Source organism: Cnephaeus nilssonii (genome assembly GCF_951640355.1).
Source record: "Cnephaeus nilssonii genome assembly, chromosome: 6".
NCBI classification, from domain to species: Eukaryota; Metazoa; Chordata; class Mammalia; order Chiroptera; family Vespertilionidae; genus Cnephaeus; species Cnephaeus nilssonii.
The window spans coordinates 47,066,246-47,085,340 of NC_137077.1; the positions used below are offsets into that span (position 1 = coordinate 47,066,246).

At 55.8% G+C, this 19,095-nt stretch overlaps 1 protein-coding gene across 9 annotated transcripts in view; it reads right to left on the reverse strand.

Moving 5' to 3' along the window:
- Window positions 1-19,095, reverse strand: part of KMT2D (lysine methyltransferase 2D) — a 40,457-nt gene that overhangs the window by 16,938 nt on the left and 4,424 nt on the right. For 3 of the 9 annotated variants that reach the window (XM_079775892.1, XM_079775888.1, XM_079775896.1), the window contains exons 2-35: window positions 17,969-18,054; window positions 17,583-17,709; window positions 17,162-17,385; window positions 16,942-17,051; window positions 16,602-16,764; window positions 16,101-16,266; window positions 15,887-16,001; window positions 15,589-15,746; window positions 15,269-15,414; window positions 13,241-15,130; window positions 12,038-13,146; window positions 11,470-11,583; window positions 11,012-11,122; window positions 10,195-10,299; window positions 9,252-9,433; window positions 8,907-9,071; window positions 8,703-8,812; window positions 8,557-8,604; window positions 7,700-7,921; window positions 7,355-7,474; window positions 7,153-7,266; window positions 6,806-6,936; window positions 6,575-6,722; window positions 6,310-6,375; window positions 6,083-6,193; window positions 5,752-5,889; window positions 5,570-5,654; window positions 5,080-5,321; window positions 4,907-4,980; window positions 4,648-4,698; window positions 2,713-4,524; window positions 2,427-2,609; window positions 2,215-2,348; window positions 150-1,987 (exon numbers count right to left, since the gene is read on the reverse strand). In XM_079775892.1, coding sequence (XP_079632018.1) covers window positions 150-1,987; window positions 2,215-2,348; window positions 2,427-2,609; window positions 2,713-4,524; window positions 4,648-4,698; window positions 4,907-4,980; window positions 5,080-5,321; window positions 5,570-5,654; window positions 5,752-5,889; window positions 6,083-6,193; window positions 6,310-6,375; window positions 6,575-6,722; window positions 6,806-6,936; window positions 7,153-7,266; window positions 7,355-7,474; window positions 7,700-7,921; window positions 8,557-8,604; window positions 8,703-8,812; window positions 8,907-9,071; window positions 9,252-9,433; window positions 10,195-10,299; window positions 11,012-11,122; window positions 11,470-11,583; window positions 12,038-13,146; window positions 13,241-15,130; window positions 15,269-15,414; window positions 15,589-15,746; window positions 15,887-16,001; window positions 16,101-16,266; window positions 16,602-16,764; window positions 16,942-17,051; window positions 17,162-17,385; window positions 17,583-17,709; window positions 17,969-18,017 — 10,561 coding nt within the window. In that variant the 5' untranslated portion in view covers window positions 18,018-18,054. The remainder of the gene's footprint in view (window positions 1-149; window positions 1,988-2,214; window positions 2,349-2,426; window positions 2,610-2,712; window positions 4,525-4,647; window positions 4,699-4,906; window positions 4,981-5,079; window positions 5,322-5,569; window positions 5,655-5,751; window positions 5,890-6,082; window positions 6,194-6,309; window positions 6,376-6,574; window positions 6,723-6,805; window positions 6,937-7,152; window positions 7,267-7,354; window positions 7,475-7,699; window positions 7,922-8,556; window positions 8,605-8,702; window positions 8,813-8,906; window positions 9,072-9,251; window positions 9,434-10,194; window positions 10,300-11,011; window positions 11,123-11,469; window positions 11,584-12,037; window positions 13,147-13,240; window positions 15,131-15,268; window positions 15,415-15,588; window positions 15,747-15,886; window positions 16,002-16,100; window positions 16,267-16,601; window positions 16,765-16,941; window positions 17,052-17,161; window positions 17,386-17,582; window positions 17,710-17,968; window positions 18,055-19,095) is intronic. The other 6 variants (XM_079775894.1, XM_079775891.1, XM_079775889.1 and 3 more) reach the window with 5 other exon arrangements.

A 19,095-nucleotide genomic window follows, 5' to 3' on the forward strand; every position in this document is an offset into this window, starting at 1 on the left:
CTGCCTACACTACTAGTATGGTATTTAGTCAGATTTATGTCCCACCTCCCTTAACTATGAATTACCTTATGTCTGTAGTCTCAGTGCCCTTTTGTTGGCGACAGTGACCACCCCTGAGTAACTAAACCAGTGCTCCCAGCTGAGGTTACCTGTATCCGGGAAGAAGCTGTTAGCCAGCTGCTGCTGCATCGCCAGCTGTTGGGGTTTCATGCACATGGAGGGTGGCATGGTACCCATGGGCTTCTGTGCCAGCACTGGCTGTGGACTCTGCTGGGACACCAAGCCTGCCTGCCCCCCATGCTGCCCACTTATCATATGCCCTTGGTTGGACACCATGGCCATGGATGGGGCCAGGCGCTGCTGAAGGGCATGAGCTGGTGGCTGGGTGGGCATCAATGGTTGGGCCAAGCCTGGCTGTCGTGAACCTCCAAGTCCCAGGGCAAGCTGTTGTTGGGGCCCAGCCAAAGTGGAAGAAGAGCCCTCATGTGGCAAAGACATGGTCTGGGCAGGGCCTGGTGTGGACAGTAGAGAATGCTGCTGTTGCTGCTGGGCCGGCTGCAGCTGTGCTGAGAGCTGCTGTTTCTTCTGCAGCTCTTTCTTCTCATGCTCCAGCAGGTCTTCAATAAGCAGCGGTAACTCGCTGGCGACCAGGGAGCTCTCCATCTTGTCCAACTCATCCCCAGATGCTGCATGTCCACCGGGCAAAGTCAGGGCTCCACTCTCTAATTCAAACTTCTCCAGCAGAGAGGACCCTCCTGGGCCACTCAGTGGGTTAGGGGTCAGCAGGTGAGCTGGTGGCCCTCCTGTGGCTCCAGTGTGCCCACTGCTGGAAAAGGGTCCTGTGCCCATCCGTGTGTCCCGGCTGCCCATCACACTCTGTCCTGGCTTCAGTCCCAGGCCTAGGGAAGTGGTGGCAGGTGCTGGCTCTACCTTGGGGTTGGTGATGGTGAACTGGCAAGGGGAAGGGTGGCGTCCACCCTCCTCCACCTTGGGCTTCACCTCAGGGAGCACTGGTGCCAGACGGGGCTCAGAAGCACCAGCAGCAGGGGGAGGGCGTTCCTCAGGGCCCAGGGGTCCTGGCTCCACCCCCCGCAACAGGGCCTCCCGCTCAGCCTTTTCATTGGCTGACTCCACCAGCCTCAGGTGCTCATTGAAGATGTCCTTCTTGTCTCCAGTGTCCAACTCAGGGTCAGTATAGGCCAGTAGGTCAAACTCATCTCCATTGAGCAGGTCATCTAGGTGGGGATCGTTGGTCTCCAGGTTTTCCAGGGTGCCCAGCTCATCATCTCCCTTGGCCACATCCACACCCAGGCCCAAGTGAGCAAGTTCCTCATCATCCTCCAGGGCCTTGTGGGCATCAAAGTCATCATCCAGCTCAGGGTCCTCACAGGGTAATTTCCCAGCTTCCAAGGCCAGAGGAGGGGGGCGGCCAAGCTCAGTGCTCGATGGGGGCCGGCTGACCAGCTCCAAGCCAGGGGGCAGGGTGGGACCCTTGGTGTTGGGCGCTGGATGGAGGCTGTTGTTCAGTTCAGGGGCCAGCGGGGCTGAGGGTTTCTGTGGGGGAAGGCCTGATACCGTTAGACCACGAAGCCCTTCAGGAGCCAATCGGTGGGAGTCCTCACTTACAGGGTAAAAACGGGGTCTCTGAGGGGGACCCTGACCAGGAAATGGAGGCCCCCCAGGTCCTAGTCCTTTTTGTACATTGTGCCGCAACTCAATGAACTGGGCAGGACCAGCTGGACCAGGCACTGGCTCAGCAGGGCCAGGCAGGCGAGTGGGAAGTCCTGCCAAGGGGGAACCTAGGTTTTGGCGGCCAAGTTCAGGCCCAGGAGTTGATGAAAAGCGAGTAGACATGGCAAGTCTCATGGAGTTTGCTGCTGTTGCTTGCTGCTGCTGCTGCCAGAGGTGTTGCTGTTGCTGCTGTAAGGGCAGGGACCCAGGATAGGGTGCTCGCTGATAGAAGGCTTGGGAGCCTCCCACCAGTTGCCTGGAAGAATATGCAGTAGTCAGTAAGATGAAGTAGACATCAAGATGAAAAAGAACTAGAACATGGGCCTAGGGCAGTAGGGAAGGGTAGAATTAATGTGGCAAGGGGGAAGGAATAGGGGAGAAGAATGATACTGGAGAATTAGAGAGACAGGTAAGTCAGAGGCAGTACACAGAGGTGGTCAAGTCTGTTCCCTTGATTTGCCCCCAGTAACCCTGGAGCCTCACCGGCTATTCACATCCATAGAGGAAGGGGTGGCTGGTGGAGGTGGCCGGGAGAGTCGGTCATCACTTGGGAAAGCCCCTGGCCCTAGGATGGGGCCACCCAGCTTGTTTGAGGGCAGCCCAAGGCTACTCTTATCCTAGGAGAGATAATAGGTAGATGAAGGTGGGGCCACCTTCAGTAACCTGGGCCCTCCACACCTTGCCACCCTACCTACCTGGGTCCCAGCAAAGGGGGTCTGGCCTCGACTCAGCTGCTCAAAGGCAGGGTTGCTGGGATCAGCACCCCAGCTCCCTGGAGGCCCCACTGCTCCTGCAGCTGCTGCAGCTGTTTCCTTCTCCTGCCGCAGGGTATTGCGCTGGATCTGTTGCCGAATCAGCAGCTCTCGCAGTCGCTGGCGCTGTGCAGAGAACAGAGAAGGGTAAGTCTATCGTACTCTAACCACAGGGCTGCCACAGGTACAGTGGAGGTACGAGGGAGTCAGCTCCACGATGTCAACTCACCTGCCGTTGCTTCTCCAGCTCTGTCTGGCTGAGGCTGGAGATACCTGGGTCCTGGGTACCTGGAAGTTCAGGTGCTGCCAAAGAGCCGGCCATTCCAGCTCCTGGGTCTTCTCGCTTATCGACTGGAGAGGTGATGCCAGCCCGCTGTGAGGCTCCATGGGGCGGGTAGGGGAGGGATCCATCGGGCGCAGGTGGTGGTAGGACTGATTGGGGGCGTAGCGGGGACAGCCCATAGCCCTCTCCTGTGGACCCGCTGCTGGGTCCCAGAGGGCTACCCGATGGGTGGAAGTTCCCTGTGGCTACTGAGTAGTTTGTGCTTTGAGGCTTGCCCAAAGTAGGGCCAGGCCCAAAATGGCTGTTGATCCCATGGGGTGGAGGGAGACCAGGCTGAGGGACAGGGGGCTTTAGGGAAGAGGGCTCCCCTACTGCCTGAGGGAAAGTGAAACGCATGGGAGAGGGCGTGCCCACAAATGCACCCGTCCCAGGGGATCGGGCGAAATTTGGGGGCTGCCCACTTGGGACCTTGGCATGGAGCTCACCTGCTGGCCCTGAGGGCAGGGCTGCTGGAAAGCCCCCAGCCCCCAGTGGAGTGTGGGCTAGAGGCCCAGACTTAAAGGCAACTTCAGGGGGCTGGGGTCGGGGTGGCTTATGCAATGGGGCAAATGGATCACGGGACTGAGGGCGAGAGGGTGGGCGGGAATAAGGGTCAGGGGACTGGAAGCGAGGGGTCACAGGAGATGGACAAAAAGCCTCAGCAGACAAAGGACGGGGTGTCAATGGGGACTGGGAGCTGGATTGGGACTGGGGACTAGCGGGCACTCGGGAGAAAGGGTCAGAGGGCAGTGATCGAGGGGGTAGGGCACAGCAGCTCTCAGGGGCTGGGGGCTGGGGTCGAGGGGTCAATGGGGGCTGAGCATAAGGGTCAGGGTAGGGGCCAGGGCGAAAGATATCTGAGTGGCTGGGGGGAGAAGGGGCCAAAGCCTGGGCAGGGGATGGCTCCTGGGGCCTTAGGCCCAAGCCCGGGCTCTGGGGCTCTACCTGAGATGCCCGAGGGGTCAGGGGGGCTTTGAAGACATCAGGTGCCTTTAACTCCAGGCTGCCCAGGTGGGGGCCTGAGGGTGAGTCAACAAAGCCCAGGTTTGGAGGCCCATAGCTAGGAGAGGATGCCCCAAGCTCTTCCTTCTTCACCTCCAGGGCTTTCCGAGACTCCCCAAAAGGCGGGGGTGACAGCAGGGGCTCGGAAGCCTTGCCACTCCCTACCCCTGGGCTCTCAGGCACAGCCAGGTTGTCCAATGAGGGGCAGCGGGGTTTGAGGAAGGGGTCAGGTGTGGAGGGCTGGTGTCGGGGGGTGCCAGGTGGGGTAGTGTGGAATTCCCCTGGCTGGCCAGTCCCAGGACGAGATGAGGTGCCCAGCGTCGGGGGCTGCACAGGAGCCCCAGTCGGACTAGGATAGGGAGGATAGGTAGATGGTGCCGTGGGGAAGCGGGGCTCCAGAGCGTAAGCAGGGGCCAGTCCAAAGGGGTCCTGCGAAGGCACTTGGGCGGGCACCTGGGGTGGGAGCTTGAGGAAGAGCTCACCGGGCGAGTCGGGGCCAGGCACCGTGCCCGCCGGCGGCTTCAGGAACCCGTCCGCAGAGGTAGACAAGCCGGCGGCGGTAGTGGGGCTGCCAATGAAAATGGTGGGGGCCGCAGCGGGGGGCGGACTGCCCAGTGCCCCTGGCTGGGGGGGAATGCGGAGATGTAGGGCCGGTCGGTCAGTCTTACGGGCCATGTCGCCCACCTTGGTCTGCTTGTTGATCTGGCTCTCAGCCTGCTACGGAGGAGACCAGGCACAGAGCAGTCAGGCTGCTGTGGACAGGCCCTACATCCCCCTACCATCACAGAGGCCACCTGCTACAAGACATCAATGGTGCAGCCTGGTGGGGCCCCCACTCACCTTTTGCACCTTGTTGATGCGGTGAGCCGCCCGGTTATCTTTGGCCTTTTGCTAAAGGATGGAGGACACAGCCTTAGGCCTAGGGTTCAGCCTCATGCCCAGCCCCCATCCCTCACATCACTCACATTCCCTACCCAAAAGCTGATCCCTTCTGGCCCAGATGCTTTAGGAGTGGGGAATGGAAAGAACTGAAATTCCCCCCAAATACCTCCCCCGTCCTGTTCCCAGTCCTGCTAACTCAGGCTTCCTTCTATCTCACCAGATAGGGGGCTTTATCAGCGGCTGGAACTTTTCTCCAGAGCTTCATGATTTGTTTGCAACGGCTAGACCAGTCTGGAGGGCAGAGGGATTGCATTAGGAAACTTGGCAGGTGACCCCTGCACCTGCCATGTTACCAGGTTGTTGTGTCCCTTGCCCTCGTCCCACAGGTACCTGGGTAATCTTGCTTGAGATTGGGAAAGTTAATGTTGGCATACAGCACAGGCGAGATAGTGGAGAGTTGGCCCAACTCCTCATCCTTCTCCCAGCGCTGAAGACTCCGCTGGTTATAGGAAAGCCCGTCGCCCTCACCCTCCGTGGTGGGGGTGGTGGGGGTGGAGGGCGTGGTGCCCCCTGAGCCTGTCCAGGGACTGTCTGGTTCACCTGGTTCCGGGCTAAAGAAGCCCCCGCGCTCCCTGGGGCGCAGGGGCAGAGAGTCACAGGGGGCAGGGATGCCACACCCCAACCCAGACAAACTGCCCAGAGGCCCCAGGCCAATACCCTGCCCCAACAGAGGAGGGCCACTAAGAAGGAGGTGGAGAGAAAAAGGGGAAGTATTACTACAGCAGCACCCAGGGGTCCAAGGTTCCCTCCCTTGGCATGAGCCCAACTGGAGGGAAGGGACTATGGGGACGGCCCATGAAGATTAAGCATAGATACCAACCTAGAATCCAAGAATGGGGATTGGCAGAGGCCTGGATAGGAGTCCATTGGGCTGCTGGAGGGGAGATTGCCCAAAGGGAGTCCACCTACAAGAGGCACAGGATCAGAGAAAGGGAGCAAGTGGCCCATCCTGGGGGCAAGCTTGGCCGTACCGCCCGCTAGTCTTCAAACCACCCATATCACCTTGAAGAAAGGGCCTCTGCAGCGGTGTACGGCTGCCATCTAGGCCAGGGGTTCCACAACCCAGATGCTGCTCTCGTTCAGAACCCAGAACGTCCTTGAAGAGCTGCTGCAGGTCCTTGGATTCTATCTTGGGCAGTTCTATAAGGGATTGATGGAGGATGCTGCTGAGGGAGACTGAGGAGTTGAGGAGACACCACACATCTACAAATAGTCATGGCCGGGGCAGGTGCCCAGGACTCCCCACTGTATAAATGAGAGTCTCACAAGCAGGACCTTCTCCTTCTCCCACAAAGGACCCTTTATACATGAAGAGAGCGGGTCACAGCCTCACCTTCTGTAGGAATCCTGTCTAAGTCAGAGCTAAGCATCCCTTCTCCCGGGGTTCCTGGCTTCTCGGGGTCACTGGGCACTGGGGATGCTTTTACGCCCCCATCCTCAGGTCCTGCAATGAGCAGGAGAAACCCATCACCACAATGACCAAACTGAACCACAGAAGGCATGGAAAAGTTTGACAGAGGCAAAACCAAGCTAGGACGAAGTCCTCCCAGCAGGCCTCACCTGGTGTATCAGCCTTGCCCTCAGCACCACGGGATTCTTCATCTGCAACCTCTGTACCATCATCTCCTATAAGCAATAGTCGCCATTCCAATCAGAGATGCCCCACATCTGACATCCAGAATGGGTCTCCAGCTCCACAGGCCAGGGCCCTTGGCCTACCCTCAATTCCTGGAGACCAGCCCATGCCCCACCAAGTTCATTTCCCAGCTCCTAAGCACAGAGAAAGTTGGGCCCCTTCAGACCACCTTACCACCACATGACTGACCTTTCTGTAAGGTGGGGAGCTCCTTCCTATCTGAGCCTCCATCCCCCTTGGCTTTTGGGGTTCCTAGCGCAAAGCTTGGCCGGCCCACCCCAACTGCAAAAAGGGCCTTCCGGCTCAAGTCCAACAGCTCCTTCCCAAAGAAGGCCTCCTGTGGGAAGAGGCAGGGAGAAACAGGCTTCTTCATGTTCTGTAGGGCAGAATTCCCTGCACCCTTCAGAGCCTAAGGCCCACCTGCAGGTAAGCAGGAAACATGTCCTCTAGTTTGCTCTTCTTGCGCCCTCGCCGCTGCTGCTTCTTCTTTTCTTCTGCATCTGCTGGGCTCTGTTCCACAGAGCCCTCTGCAGGCAGGTCAGCAGGCATCACTGGGGACAGATGGGAAGTGTCAACTTCTCTAGGGACACTGAGCATGCTGCTCCCAAGCTGGCCTGAGGATGCTTTTTGCCTACCCTCTCCCCCAAAAGCAACCAGACCCACCACCCTCTCAGCCCTTTGAGTGAACCCTCCCCCCGGGCCTCCCTGGCAGTGCCCTATAGGTCCTGTGATCCCCACCTTCTCCCAGGCCCCAATGGAGCCCTCACCCGTCTCACCCTCGTCGGGCTGCCCATCCCCACTCAACACCTCCGCCTGTGCAGCAGGCCCCTTTTTCACACGTGTGTGGGATTTCCGCTGTCGCACCATGAAACCACCAATGCCTAAGAGGAGGCAGAGCTGAAGTTGAGAAGCCACTAGGGATTGGGTGAGCCACCCCTCCCCACCCCATTCCCCATCCCAGGGCCTCACCAGGACGATAGGGTTTGCGTTTGCGTTTTTTGCTCTCCTCGGTCTCCTCCTTGCCAGGCTCTACGTCAGGGCTGATGGGGCCCTCCAGTTTAATTTCACACTCCATGTGCTCCACACCACCTGTGTATTTGAACAGAGAAGATGGAGGCAGAGCAGAGGTGTGGGCCCTTTTTAACTTTGTCATCCAGCCACCCAAGAACAGAGAGCAGAGTGCCTTGCCAGAGCCATTGGACAAGACCAACAGTGGCTTGAGAATGACCAGGAGTGACAATGCTGCTCCTTCCCAACATCCAACTCTCACAGGCACGCTCCCGCTTCTTTGGCACTCAGATTCCCCAGCCTTACCTTCACCCTTGAGCAGCTCTTCGGTGTCTAAGTCCCCATCCTTCTTGTCATCAGGGCCAAGGGCATCTGAGGGCTCGGAACCTTCCAGCCCAGCCTCACCTGGGAGGCCAAGCCGTCCTCGCCGCTGGCGCCGCTTGTGTAGGGGTGACATGGTAAGGTTACGCAGCACAGCCATGCCAGTTTCTGTCAGCCACACACCCTCGAAGCGAAAGTACTGGGGCTCTGCACAAAGGGGAAGAGCATGTGACCCCAGGGAAACCAGAACTCCAAGTTTCGGCCTAAGTCCCCAGCTGGGACAAAAGCAGTGAGAGACAGACAAAGTCCAGCCTGTGGCCTGAAGGGTGGAGAGGACCGGTCACCACTGGTTGCTAGCTAAAGTTCTAATTCTCCATCAATGACCTAGGAGGATTCAGGCTGCTACTGCAGAAGCCTGACTTTGCTCATGATTAACCCTAGGTTCACCAAATATATTCTCTAGCTGTCTGGGGCTAGAAGTGCCCCTACTCGCTGAATGCCAGCACACAGTGCCCCAGATGCCAGGAGCAACACCTACATTATGATGGAGGAGATGGCTCCAGCCCCTTCATTGAGGAAACAGAGCAGTGTCCTGTGCTCTCTGGAGATGACACTCTGGTGGTACAGAGGCCATGTTTCCTGGTGGAAGAAACTCTGCCTGGGAAACTAGAGGCCTTGGTTGTAGTCATAACTTTGTCAATAACCTAGTGGGTGACCTTGGGCAGGCTACTCAATCTCTCTGGCTCTTAGTTTCCTCCTCTTAAAATGAGATAAAGTTAGGGGGGTGGAGCTGGACTAGACAGTGTCTAAGTTCTCCTTGGCTTCGGCACTCAGAATTTCACCTGGCTCTTTCACCTTCATAGGCACCAACTCTGGAGGCGCAACAGGTGCTGTGGAGAGGACAAACCAAGGCGGTTTGAGGCCCTGTCCCAAAGCAAGGCACCCCAGTCCTGACTCCTCCTCCCCTTCCCCAGCACCTGGTACTCACCAGCAGGCTTAATTATGTAAGGCTGGCAGGAGACACAGTCAAAGCCCTCATCAGCTGCCTGCTCCACATCATCCTCTGTGAAGAGGCTCTCGCAGCCTGCATGCATCCACCTAGAAGAAGGAAGACATGAGGAGATAAACCCAGACAATGCAAAGCTGAGGATAGGGAAGAGGGAGCCAAACCAGGGGAAAGGAGCACCCTCACCGTTCACAATGGCGGCACTGGATCAGAAGGTCCTCTTCCACATATGGGGCATGACAGATAGGGCAGGTCACCAGGCTGGCACAGGGCCCGCAGTGTGTGTAACTGTTCTGCCATTCACAGTGGAAGCCAGGGGAGGCGGCCCCACACTGCATACAAGACACACACCTGGTGGGAGCAGAAAGGTAGACCCTCAGCGCCTAAGCTACCCAAGGCAGCCAGAGGTGCCCTCACTGAGAACCATGTGACCCAGCCTGGTCTTCTAAACCCAACCTGTCATGTTTTCAATATCACATCCACTCTGACATCTCAGGCCCAGGCCCCTCTCAAGATCCTGGGTCTCCTTACCACTTGCACTTCCAGCCGCCCTTGGGCACGGTGAGCAGTGGGGGGTCCAGGCAGTAGGTGTGGTAGCTAATGTCACAGTCATCACAGAGCAGCAGGCGTGAGGGGTCTGAGGCCTGGCCGCATACCTCACACACGATGCACTCCACACAACGCCAGCCCTTTAACAGCATCACCTTGGTGATCTGGTACAGAAGATGGCAATTCCTCAGGGTATGATGGAGAGGAGAGGGCAGACTTCTTAGGGGAGGATGGGACTTATATGGGTGGGGCTAGAGGACCCCAGTGCCTAGGCCAGACCTCCATTTGAGCAAAGAAAGGCTATGCAAAGCACCCTCACCTCAAAAATATGTAGTGACTCTATACTTAGGCTCCCAGGGACCTCTGCTGTTCAGAGAACAGCCTCTCCTGGCCACTGCCTCATTATGCATGGACTGGCAACCTTTCACTAGCCAAGTCCCCAACAAGATTATGGGTAGGATTAGATTGTATTTCCTCCAATTTTTCTTGAACATTTAAAACCTGCTACTAATGCAAGTTAATGTTAGCAGTGGACAAGTTCTAAATGAATATCAAACTGACTGACTAAATGAACAACGAACTGACTAATTATGCTTGAGTCAAAAACACTGCTTTCTCTTTGTGGACATTTGCTTATGATTTTCACTTTACGTTTTATCTCCAGACTATATCATGCTTTCTGCTAGTAAAGTTCTCATAGTTTCTGTGATGGACTGGATCATACCAGCAACTCATGGTCTACCACCAAAAAATTATAAAGACCACTACCAATTCCAAAGTATTTTTCCCCAGGATGAGTCTGATAATCACTGGTGACTGAAGAATGACTTTCACAACCAATGGCCACTTTAAGTAGTGTGGGGGCCTAGGATAAGAAATAAGTGACCCCATTCCCCAACCCAGGCCTCTTGGGCTCTGAACTCACCTTGCTGTTGACACAGTATGGGTGATAGCACTGCGAACACTGAGAACAGGCAAGGAGGTGGCCCTCTGCTCCCCGGCCAAAGCTGCCACATACTACACACATGTCCTGGGGAAATACACAGAAACCCAATGTCCAACTAGGTAGGTCTTCTTTTCCCACTCAGTCCTGGCAACTAACTACAACTCTAATCTGAGAAAAGGAGTCAGGGAACCAAAAGCCCAACCCCTGGCCTCAGGACACTACGCCATCATGAGGCCCTGTTCCTTCTTAGCTTGATGTGTTGCCTGGCTGGTGTGGCTCAGCGGTTGAGTGGTCACCAGTTCGATTCCCAGTCAGGGCACATACCTAGGTTGCGGGTTGGATCCCTGGAGGCAACCAACTGATCAATGTTTCTCTCTCTCATCTCTCTCTAAAAATCAATGAACTTATTTAAAAAAAAAAAATAGCCTGATATGGGTAAAAGTAAGAAACAAAAGGAAGAGAAGATGTGTAAAGATTGGTGAGGCTGAGAGAGTAACATATGTGCCAGTATTCTATCAGCTTTGCGGGATTATTCAGGTGAGAACATACATAAGCTCCCTTCAACAGGGCAGAAATCATTTCTGCCTTTTCAATGCTATATCCCTAGCTCCTAGTTCAGTGCCAAGCTCAGAGGTGACACTCAAGAGAAATCTGATGGATAGAAAAACAAATGAACAGTGTGATTCCAATTCACTGTTTTCTGATTAGCTGGGTAGAGAAGGTCTTTGGTTTTCTGCATCTGCTCTCCCACCTAAACACATACACCCAATGTGAGTCTGCCAGTCACATATGGTACCTGCATTAGGACAAACTTGTCTGTATTGGAGAAGAGAACCACAGTATTTTGCATGGTGTCGTCATCATCATCTTCTTCCTCCTTGCTGGGAGAGCTATCGATATCAGCAACCTTATAGGCAGAGAGTTGTGGAATGTGAGGCAGCTAAATCTGCGCCAACTAAGCTGCTTTCCTCTTTGGTGCTGGGGGAAGGAGGTATGAACCCCTGGCTAAATGAAGGCCAGAAGTCAGACTAAGAAGCAGAAGAACACCCCAGCTCCCAAACTGGGCCTCAGCCCAACGGCAGAGATTTCAGAGAAGCCTGGGGACCAAGTGGACAGAAGGAGTAGACAGAGCCGGACAGGCCCTAGGCTAGCAGGCAGGCAGGTGAGCGTGCAGGGGACTGATAGGATTAAAGGGTGTTTAATCTTGAAAGAGCCAGCTGAAGCATGTTTGGGGGATGGGAAGCCTCTCCTTACTACCAGAGTCTCAATGGAAGAAGTGGTTGATTTTAGCCGGGCCCGTCCTCTCCCACGTCCTCCATGTGCTCCTCCACGTGGCCGGCGTCTTCCTGGGAAACTACTGCTGCGACCCTGAGTGAAGGAAGTGGATAATAACGGGGAGAAGTTGAGGGCTAGTGAGCTGGGCCCACAGGTTTGGAAGGAAGAGAAGAAACTAATGGGTAGAGCATAGCAGGTAATAAAGGCCAGGAGTCCCAGCAGGGCAAGGGAAAAGCTAACTCTCAGACAGCAACAGGTAGGTAGCTCTTCTCCCAAGAAAAGTGGCCAAGTGGTACAATGACAAAAATACTGGTGTTAAAGGCCTGAGTTTCTGGTTGATTCTATTACTGAGTAACCATGAAGCTGGGAAAGTCACTTCCCACTCTATGTATTAATATTCTCCTTAATAAAGTAAGAGTGGACTAAAGGAGCTCTGATCATCTAGAATTCAATAAGCCAGGTGGGAAGGTATTAGGTGACACAGGATTGTCCCTCTGACATTATTAGCATGAAGTTGACCACATCCAGTGACTGGATAGCCCCTCACCTGTTTGATGCGGGAACGAGCTGGGGAGCTGCGCCGCTTCCCCTTGTCCCCTTCGGCTTTGCCTCCACTGACAGCTGTCCCATTATCACACAACAGCGAGTCATCAGTCTCTGGCAGAGAGTCAGTACAGAGCCGAAGGGAGCCTTCATCTCGAGCTGGGCTAACATCTGTAGATACCCCCAACTCCATAGACAAGGAGCCGCCCCCCTCGGGGTCAGGAGAGCCCAGCAGGGGCTCTGAGCCAGGAAAACTGGCACTGGCATCGCCCTGGCTCAGATTGGAGATCTCATTAACGATGTCGGATTTGATGAGAACAGGTGGGGTAGGGGCCACTGGTGCATGTGGCTCCTCTTGCTCTTCACAGGGTGAGCCCTGCCCTGTCTGCTTGCACTCTGGGCCATAGACCTCCATAGGGGTCACAGGGGCCAGCTCCTCGGGGTCCAGGAGCACAGGGGAACCCTTAAGTTCACTAGCCAAACTGCCAGGGGTCTGTCCAGCCTCTGGCTGGGAATCAGGAGTGTCAGTCCCATCCAGAGGGGCTGTGTCTTCCCCCAGGCCAGAGAAGTCTTCTAGGGGTGGGGCAGGGCTGGGTGCAGGGCAGGAAAGGTTCCCCATGGGGGAAGGGAGAGGACTAGTAGGGCTAGGCTCCAAGGCTGGGCATTCAGGTTCTGGGGCTTTCTCAATCTCCATCTCAGGCGGCTCAGCCTCATGTGAGACCTCCATTGCCTTCTCTATGGGACTCAGTGGGGAGGGAATGGACAGTGGCAGAGCAGGAGGAGAGCACTGGGAAGGAGGGGAGTTCTGGGGAGGTAGGGGATGCTGGAGGAGTGGAGAACACCGAGGGGGAAGGGGCTCCATCAGGATGGGAGAGGCCAGTCCCATTGGGGAGCCTGGAGATGGGGGAAGGATCATAGGGGGTACAGGCTCGGGGTCAGTGCAGTTAGCTTCCGGTGGAGGGCTAATGGGTGTCTCTAGGATGGGGGCAGCCAATGGTGACTCAGGGTCACTGTCCCCTTTGGCACCAAAGGGGTACTCTAACTCCCCCAAAGGAGAGAGGGCTGGTGGGGCCACAGCTGTGATAATGGGTGAGAGCGGAGGAGGAAGTGGATCTGGAACGAAAGAGAAAAAGGGAGGCTCTTAGATTAGATGTGCCATAAATAATCAAGACTGTCCCAGAGAAAGAGGGTACTAACATCCCCTTACCTGGTGGCATCAGCTGAGGTGACATGGATGGCTCCCTAGATGGGGACAACGGCAGCTCCTCAGGCAGAGGGGACAGAGGTGGCTCCCCAGGCTCAGACAGAGCCGGCTCTCCAAGCAAGGGGGATAAGGGTGGCTCCCCAGGTGGGAGGAACAAGGGCAATTCCTCAGGTGCAGAGCATAGGCCTGGCTCCCCAAGGGGCTCTTCAGGTTGAGGGGACAGGCATGGCTCCTTAGGGTGGGGAGACAGGTGTAGCTCCTCAGGCCGGGGGGACAGATGTGGCTCCTCAGGCATGGGGGACAAGCATAGCTCCTCAGGCCGGGGGGACAGGCGCAACTCCTCAGGCACAGGAGATGGCTGTGGCTCCTCAGGCATGGGGGATAGGTGTGGCTCCTCAGGCTGGGGGGACAGGCGTGGTTCCTCTGGCTGGGGGGACAGGCGTGGTTCTTCCAGCTGGGGGGATAGGTGCAGCTCCTCAGGTGCAAGGGTTAGGCACAGCTCCTCAGGCTGGGGGGGCAGAAGCAGTTCCTCGGCTGCAGGGGACAGGCATGGATCCTCAGGCCGGGGGGACAGGCGCGGCACCTCAGGCCGGGGGGACAGGCGCGGCTCCTCAGGCCGGGGGGACAGGCACGGCTCCTCAGGCTTGGGGGACAGGCGCGGCTCCTCAGGCTTGGGGGACAGGCGCGGCTCCTCAGGCTTGGGGGACAGGCGCGGCTCCTCAGGCTTGGGGGACAGGCGCGGCTCCTCAGGCTTGGGGGACAGGCGCGGCTCCTCAGGCTTGGGGGACAGGCGCGGCTCCTCAGGCTGGGGGGACAGGCGCGGCTCCTCAGGCTTGGGGGACAGGCGCGGCTCCTCAGGATTGGGGGACAGGCGCGGCTCCTCAGGCTTGGGGGACAGGCGCAGCTCCTCAGGATTGGGGGACAGGCGCAGCTCCTCAGGATTGGTGGACAGGCGCAGCTCCTCAGTTGTGGGGGACAGGCGCGGTTCCTCAAGTCGGGGGCAGAATTGCAGCTCCTCAGGCAATGGCGACAGGGGTGACTCCTCCAGTGGTAGGGACACAAGCAAGTCCTCCGGTGGCGGGGACGCAGGGGAATCTTCAGGTGGTGGTGATGTGGGTGAATCCTCAGGTGGTGGGGATACACGTGAAGCCTCGGGTGGCGGGGATGTGGGAGACTCCTCAGGTGGTGGGGACAGGGGAGATTCCTCAGGCGGTGGGGACAGGCGTGACACTTCAGGCAGGAGAGATAGGCATGATACCTCAGGTGGGGGGGACATAGGCGAGTCTTCAGGTGGTGGGGACATGGGTGAATCCTCAGGTGGTGGGGAAAGGCGTGAAGCCTCAGGTGGTGGGGAGAGGGGAGACTCCTCTGGTGGGGGGGACAGGGGTGATTCTTCAAATGGTGGGAACATACGCGATGCCTCAGGTGGAGGAGACATGGGTGACTCTTCAGGTGGAGGAGACATGGGTGACTCCTCAGGTGGTGGAGACAGGCGAGATGCTTCAGGTGGTGGGGAAGTGGGTAATTCCTCGGGTGGTGGGGACAGGGGAGACTCCTCAAATGGTGGGTTCAGGGGTGATGTTTCAGGTGGTGGGGACAGGGGTGTCTCAAGTGGAGGAGATGGGGGTGACTCCCCTGGTGGAGAAAAGGGTGACTCTTCCAGTGGAGAAAAAGGTGATGATTCAGGCGGGGGAGACAGAGGAGACTCCTCAGGCGGTGGAGAGAGGGGTGATTCCTCAGGCGGTGGGGATAGACGAGATGCCTCAGGCGGCGGGGATGTGGGTGATTCCTCAGGTGGTGGGGACAGGGGCGACTCCTCAGGTGGGGGCAGCAGTGGCATCTCCTCATTTAGGGGGGCCTCCAACTGTGGCTCAAGTTGGGCCCCTGCTCTCCCTGCAGATATAACATACTGTGCTCCTATCTAGCTCAAATCCACTCCACAGAAAGTGCAAAGTCTAAGGCAGAGCAGAAACTGTCCCTTACCTCAGAACAGAAGGGGATTACTTTCATGGACCCTCAAACCCTACTCACCTAGTGGTTTGGCTTCACATTGCAGGGGCCCCGGTTCCTTGGGTTGCATAGAGGTCACGTGCCCACCCTTTGGCTGCCCTTGGCATGCAACGTACAGAGCATCGGGCTCATCAGTGGGGGTATCGCCAGGCTCTGGGGGTGAGAATCTGCAGAGGGTACAGGGGAGTAGGCATTGTGGCTCTCGTCAGCTATCAACTCCTAGAGAGTGCACTGGGGTAAGGCATGAATGCTATGGATTGTACTGCCCACCTTAGGGCTCCCTCTGCCAATCTCAGCACTTCGATCCCGCAGCCTAATCTCTTTCAGTCCACACTACTTACCTGCTACAGACAGCAGAACGCTGCTCAGCAACAGAACTGATAGGCTGTCCTCCCTGGGTTTTGTGACAGCGGTAACAGAGTGAGTAGTTCTCGAACCACTCAGAGTTGGGATTCAGCTCTGCTGAGCCTGCCCCACAGGACCGGCATACCCGGCATGCCTAGGAGAAAGGAGAAGGCAAAACAGGCATCAGTCAGACAGCAGAGACTAGAGGGGAGCATGGGACTTGTCACAACAGAGAAACTCTGGATGTTATAGGAGGCAGAATTAGAAGAGTAAGGCAAGATCAAGGACCCTCACCTTGCACTTCCAAGAGTGAGCAGGCAGTTCTTCCATAGGTGGTTTTAGGCAGAAGGTATGGTATCCTTTGTCACACGTCTCACAGACCAACATCTTAGAGTCATTCCCAGGTTTCCTGCAGAGAAAGGGCACATAATAGGGTCCCTCCCTGCCCTTGTTTTTAACCATAAACTGTGCTTTGCCTAAGGCTTCCCTCCTGCCCTCTCATTCTTACCTGCAGGCTTGGCACACTTTGCATTCAGGGCACTGCCAGCCAGCACGCTTGCGGGCAGTCAGAGCAGTGTCCAGGCAGGCCCCATGATAGTGATGCCCACAACTGGTACAGAAGAACAGGTCACACAATTCCCCCGGTCCCTCACATACTGCACAACGAGCCTCCTCTACAGTCAAAAGGGACAGAGAACACAGGTCAGATATGGATTCCTTGCAGGACTCAGAACAGTGCTGTCTACATAACAGGCATTCCATGGACCAGAATGAACAAATAAATAGTTACTAAGTGTCTGCCTAATATATGCTAGGCATTGTTCTAGGCATTGCAGACATCATAGTAAACAAGACAGGCAAAGCCCCTGCACTCTCAAAGTTCACACCTATTTTAATGAGGCTGGCTGACAGTATAAAATTACCATCTTTGATGAGTGCTCTGCAAAGTACAAACCCCAGGCACTCTTGGTCCCTCACTGCCTGATGTACAAGGGGCAGGACTTCTCACCCAGATGCGCGGCACCCTCACTGTGCTCCGGGCATAGCAGCTGCAGTGTTTTCATGGATAAGAAGGAACCGCTGGCAGTCGCACAGGGGAAGTGGTAAAGCCGTGGACATCCAGGTGAGCGACAAGGGATGGAGGCACCAAGCCTGGTACAGTGGGAGCAGCGCTGCCAGGGTGGAAACAAAGCCTCAGTGCCAGTCAGCTCACTCCAGAGCAATAGATCAGGCACTAGCTCTGCCCTAGTATGCCCACTGCCCTTCCAAATTCTACCCTGACTCTCAGAAGCCCAATAGCCCTGTCCACCCTGCCCTTTACCTATGCAATCCCCTGGCTCCAGCCCCACCTGTGAGATCCCTGAGAAGATGGCCTTGTCCACACCACATAGTTCTGGGCCCCCCTTCCCCCATACACCGGCCGACCACACAGCACACCAATGGTGAGCCCAGCAGGACCCTGTATAAGTGGAAAAAGGCAAACAGAAAGGAATGAATTAACAAAAAGGTGATCACTGGCTTTGGACCACCCAGCCCCTACCCTCTTTCCTGCCCAGGTCAGTTACTTACCTCCAGGTTCTCCTAGGTGGGCAGGTGTCAGGCCCTCAGGGAAACCAATCTGTGATAGGTCCTCACTGGGCAGTGCTGCCTCATTGCGCCCTGAGCTCCCCCCAGGAGACACCACTGGACACCGGGGCCAGTCAAATGGCAACTCAAAGCGCCGTAGCTCCCGCTGCCCATGCAGACTGGGCTCCCCGCAGTTACAGAGAGCACAACGCCGCAGTGGACCCCCACTGTGGACATACAAGCATCAGCACAATGCCGGGCCCCTGCCCACAGTCATCCCCCCTCTCCCCCACACAACCCCACGATTTAACATGCCTGTGCTTCCCAAACACTCATATTTTCCTAAATATTCCTCTTGAACGCCCCAGAATCTCAAATCAAATCCTTTTGTACCCTTATGTCCTCATTTCCCCAAACTAGTTACCTGCGGTCCTGGGGAGGTTCCTGAGGCCTGAGACCCCCAGAAGTGGGCACAGATACCTCCACCACATGTGGGTTGGGAAGGTCTGCCTCAGTGGCGCCTGACTCCTCAGAGGCTGCATGTCCATCAGCTGAATGAACAAACAGAGAAGCATACATCAGCCATCATCCACTATTTAATACTAGTCTACTCACCAGACCTATGAGATTATCTAAAACTGTTGGTGGATCACACTGAGGGCATTTTGACTTTTGTCCCAAAGAACAAAGTCCTGCAATTACCTATCTATTAGACAGACTTAGCTCCTGTCCTTGTGCCAGGACTAGAAATTTAAGGTTGTCTGGGATGAGCAGAAAGCTGTCAGTAAACCCAAAATTTGCCCTACTCACCTGCCGGTTCTGAATCTTTATCCTCACCAGGCGGCTTCTGGCTATCCATCCCTCTCTCCGACTGGGCAGGGCCCTCTCGGGGAGACCTGTCAAAGCCAAAAAAAGATATCTATATGCCCAGTAAGTCTCTCCACTAAACACTTTTCCCAGAATCCTAGGAGGAATGCAGCCAATGGTATCTAGACCTTACAGAAATCAGAACAAAGCCATACCTACAAACTACTGTACTAATGACAAAAAAGTTCTGCCTAACCTTTATCCCACTGCCTACTTCCTCCCCAGATAAACACTGACCCTCTTCTCCAACTCTGGATTCTCAGAGGATCCCCTCCCCTTTCTCACTTCCTTACTCCTAAGAGTTCCCAGGGCAATAGCATCCAACTAGAAGCACATTCAGTCTACATCTAGTATCCCCCTTTGCCTCACATCTGAGTTCTGGGCTTCTGGTGGGCCCTATCCCTATCCTTTTCACTGAGGCCTCAAGTCAGCTACCATCCTAGAGGTCTGTCAGTGCCAACCAATGGGTAATCATAAGAAGTCTGAGTACAGCTGAAATCCCTCTCCCAGAGACAAGAGTCTGGGGTCTTGCAGGATGTAGAACATGTTACTGAAACTAAAGCCAAGGTATGGATAGATCTCCCCAACCTCCACTGGTTCCAACCAGGACATCCCAATCACAACATAAGAAACTCCCCAATTTCTACCCACTGCCTATCCAAATCCAGCTCAGGCCTGGCCCCTGCAGCAACTGAACTCAGGATCTCACCCAGCCTGAAGTCCTCAGGTTGTTGCCCTTAGCAACGCCAACTGCCCTTCCTCCTAAGATATCCCTAGTAGTTAACAGAAGTGGGCCTTAAGAGTCACTGAGCATGTGTAGCCAAGCCTGAAGCTAGGCATGCTGGGAGTTGTAGTCTCAGGAAGCACACTGCCACTTGGAGGAGTTCTAAACAGGACAGGACACAGCCCAGCAGAGTAGCTTCCTTCCTCTTCTGTCAACCAGGGTTTCCACACGCACTATGGGGGTGTGGAGTAACGGTCCCCTCTTCTAAAATATGCCTGCCTATACCAGAGCCAAATGAAAAAAACACTAAAGTTATATGTAAGAATATTGAGACCCACATCTTTGG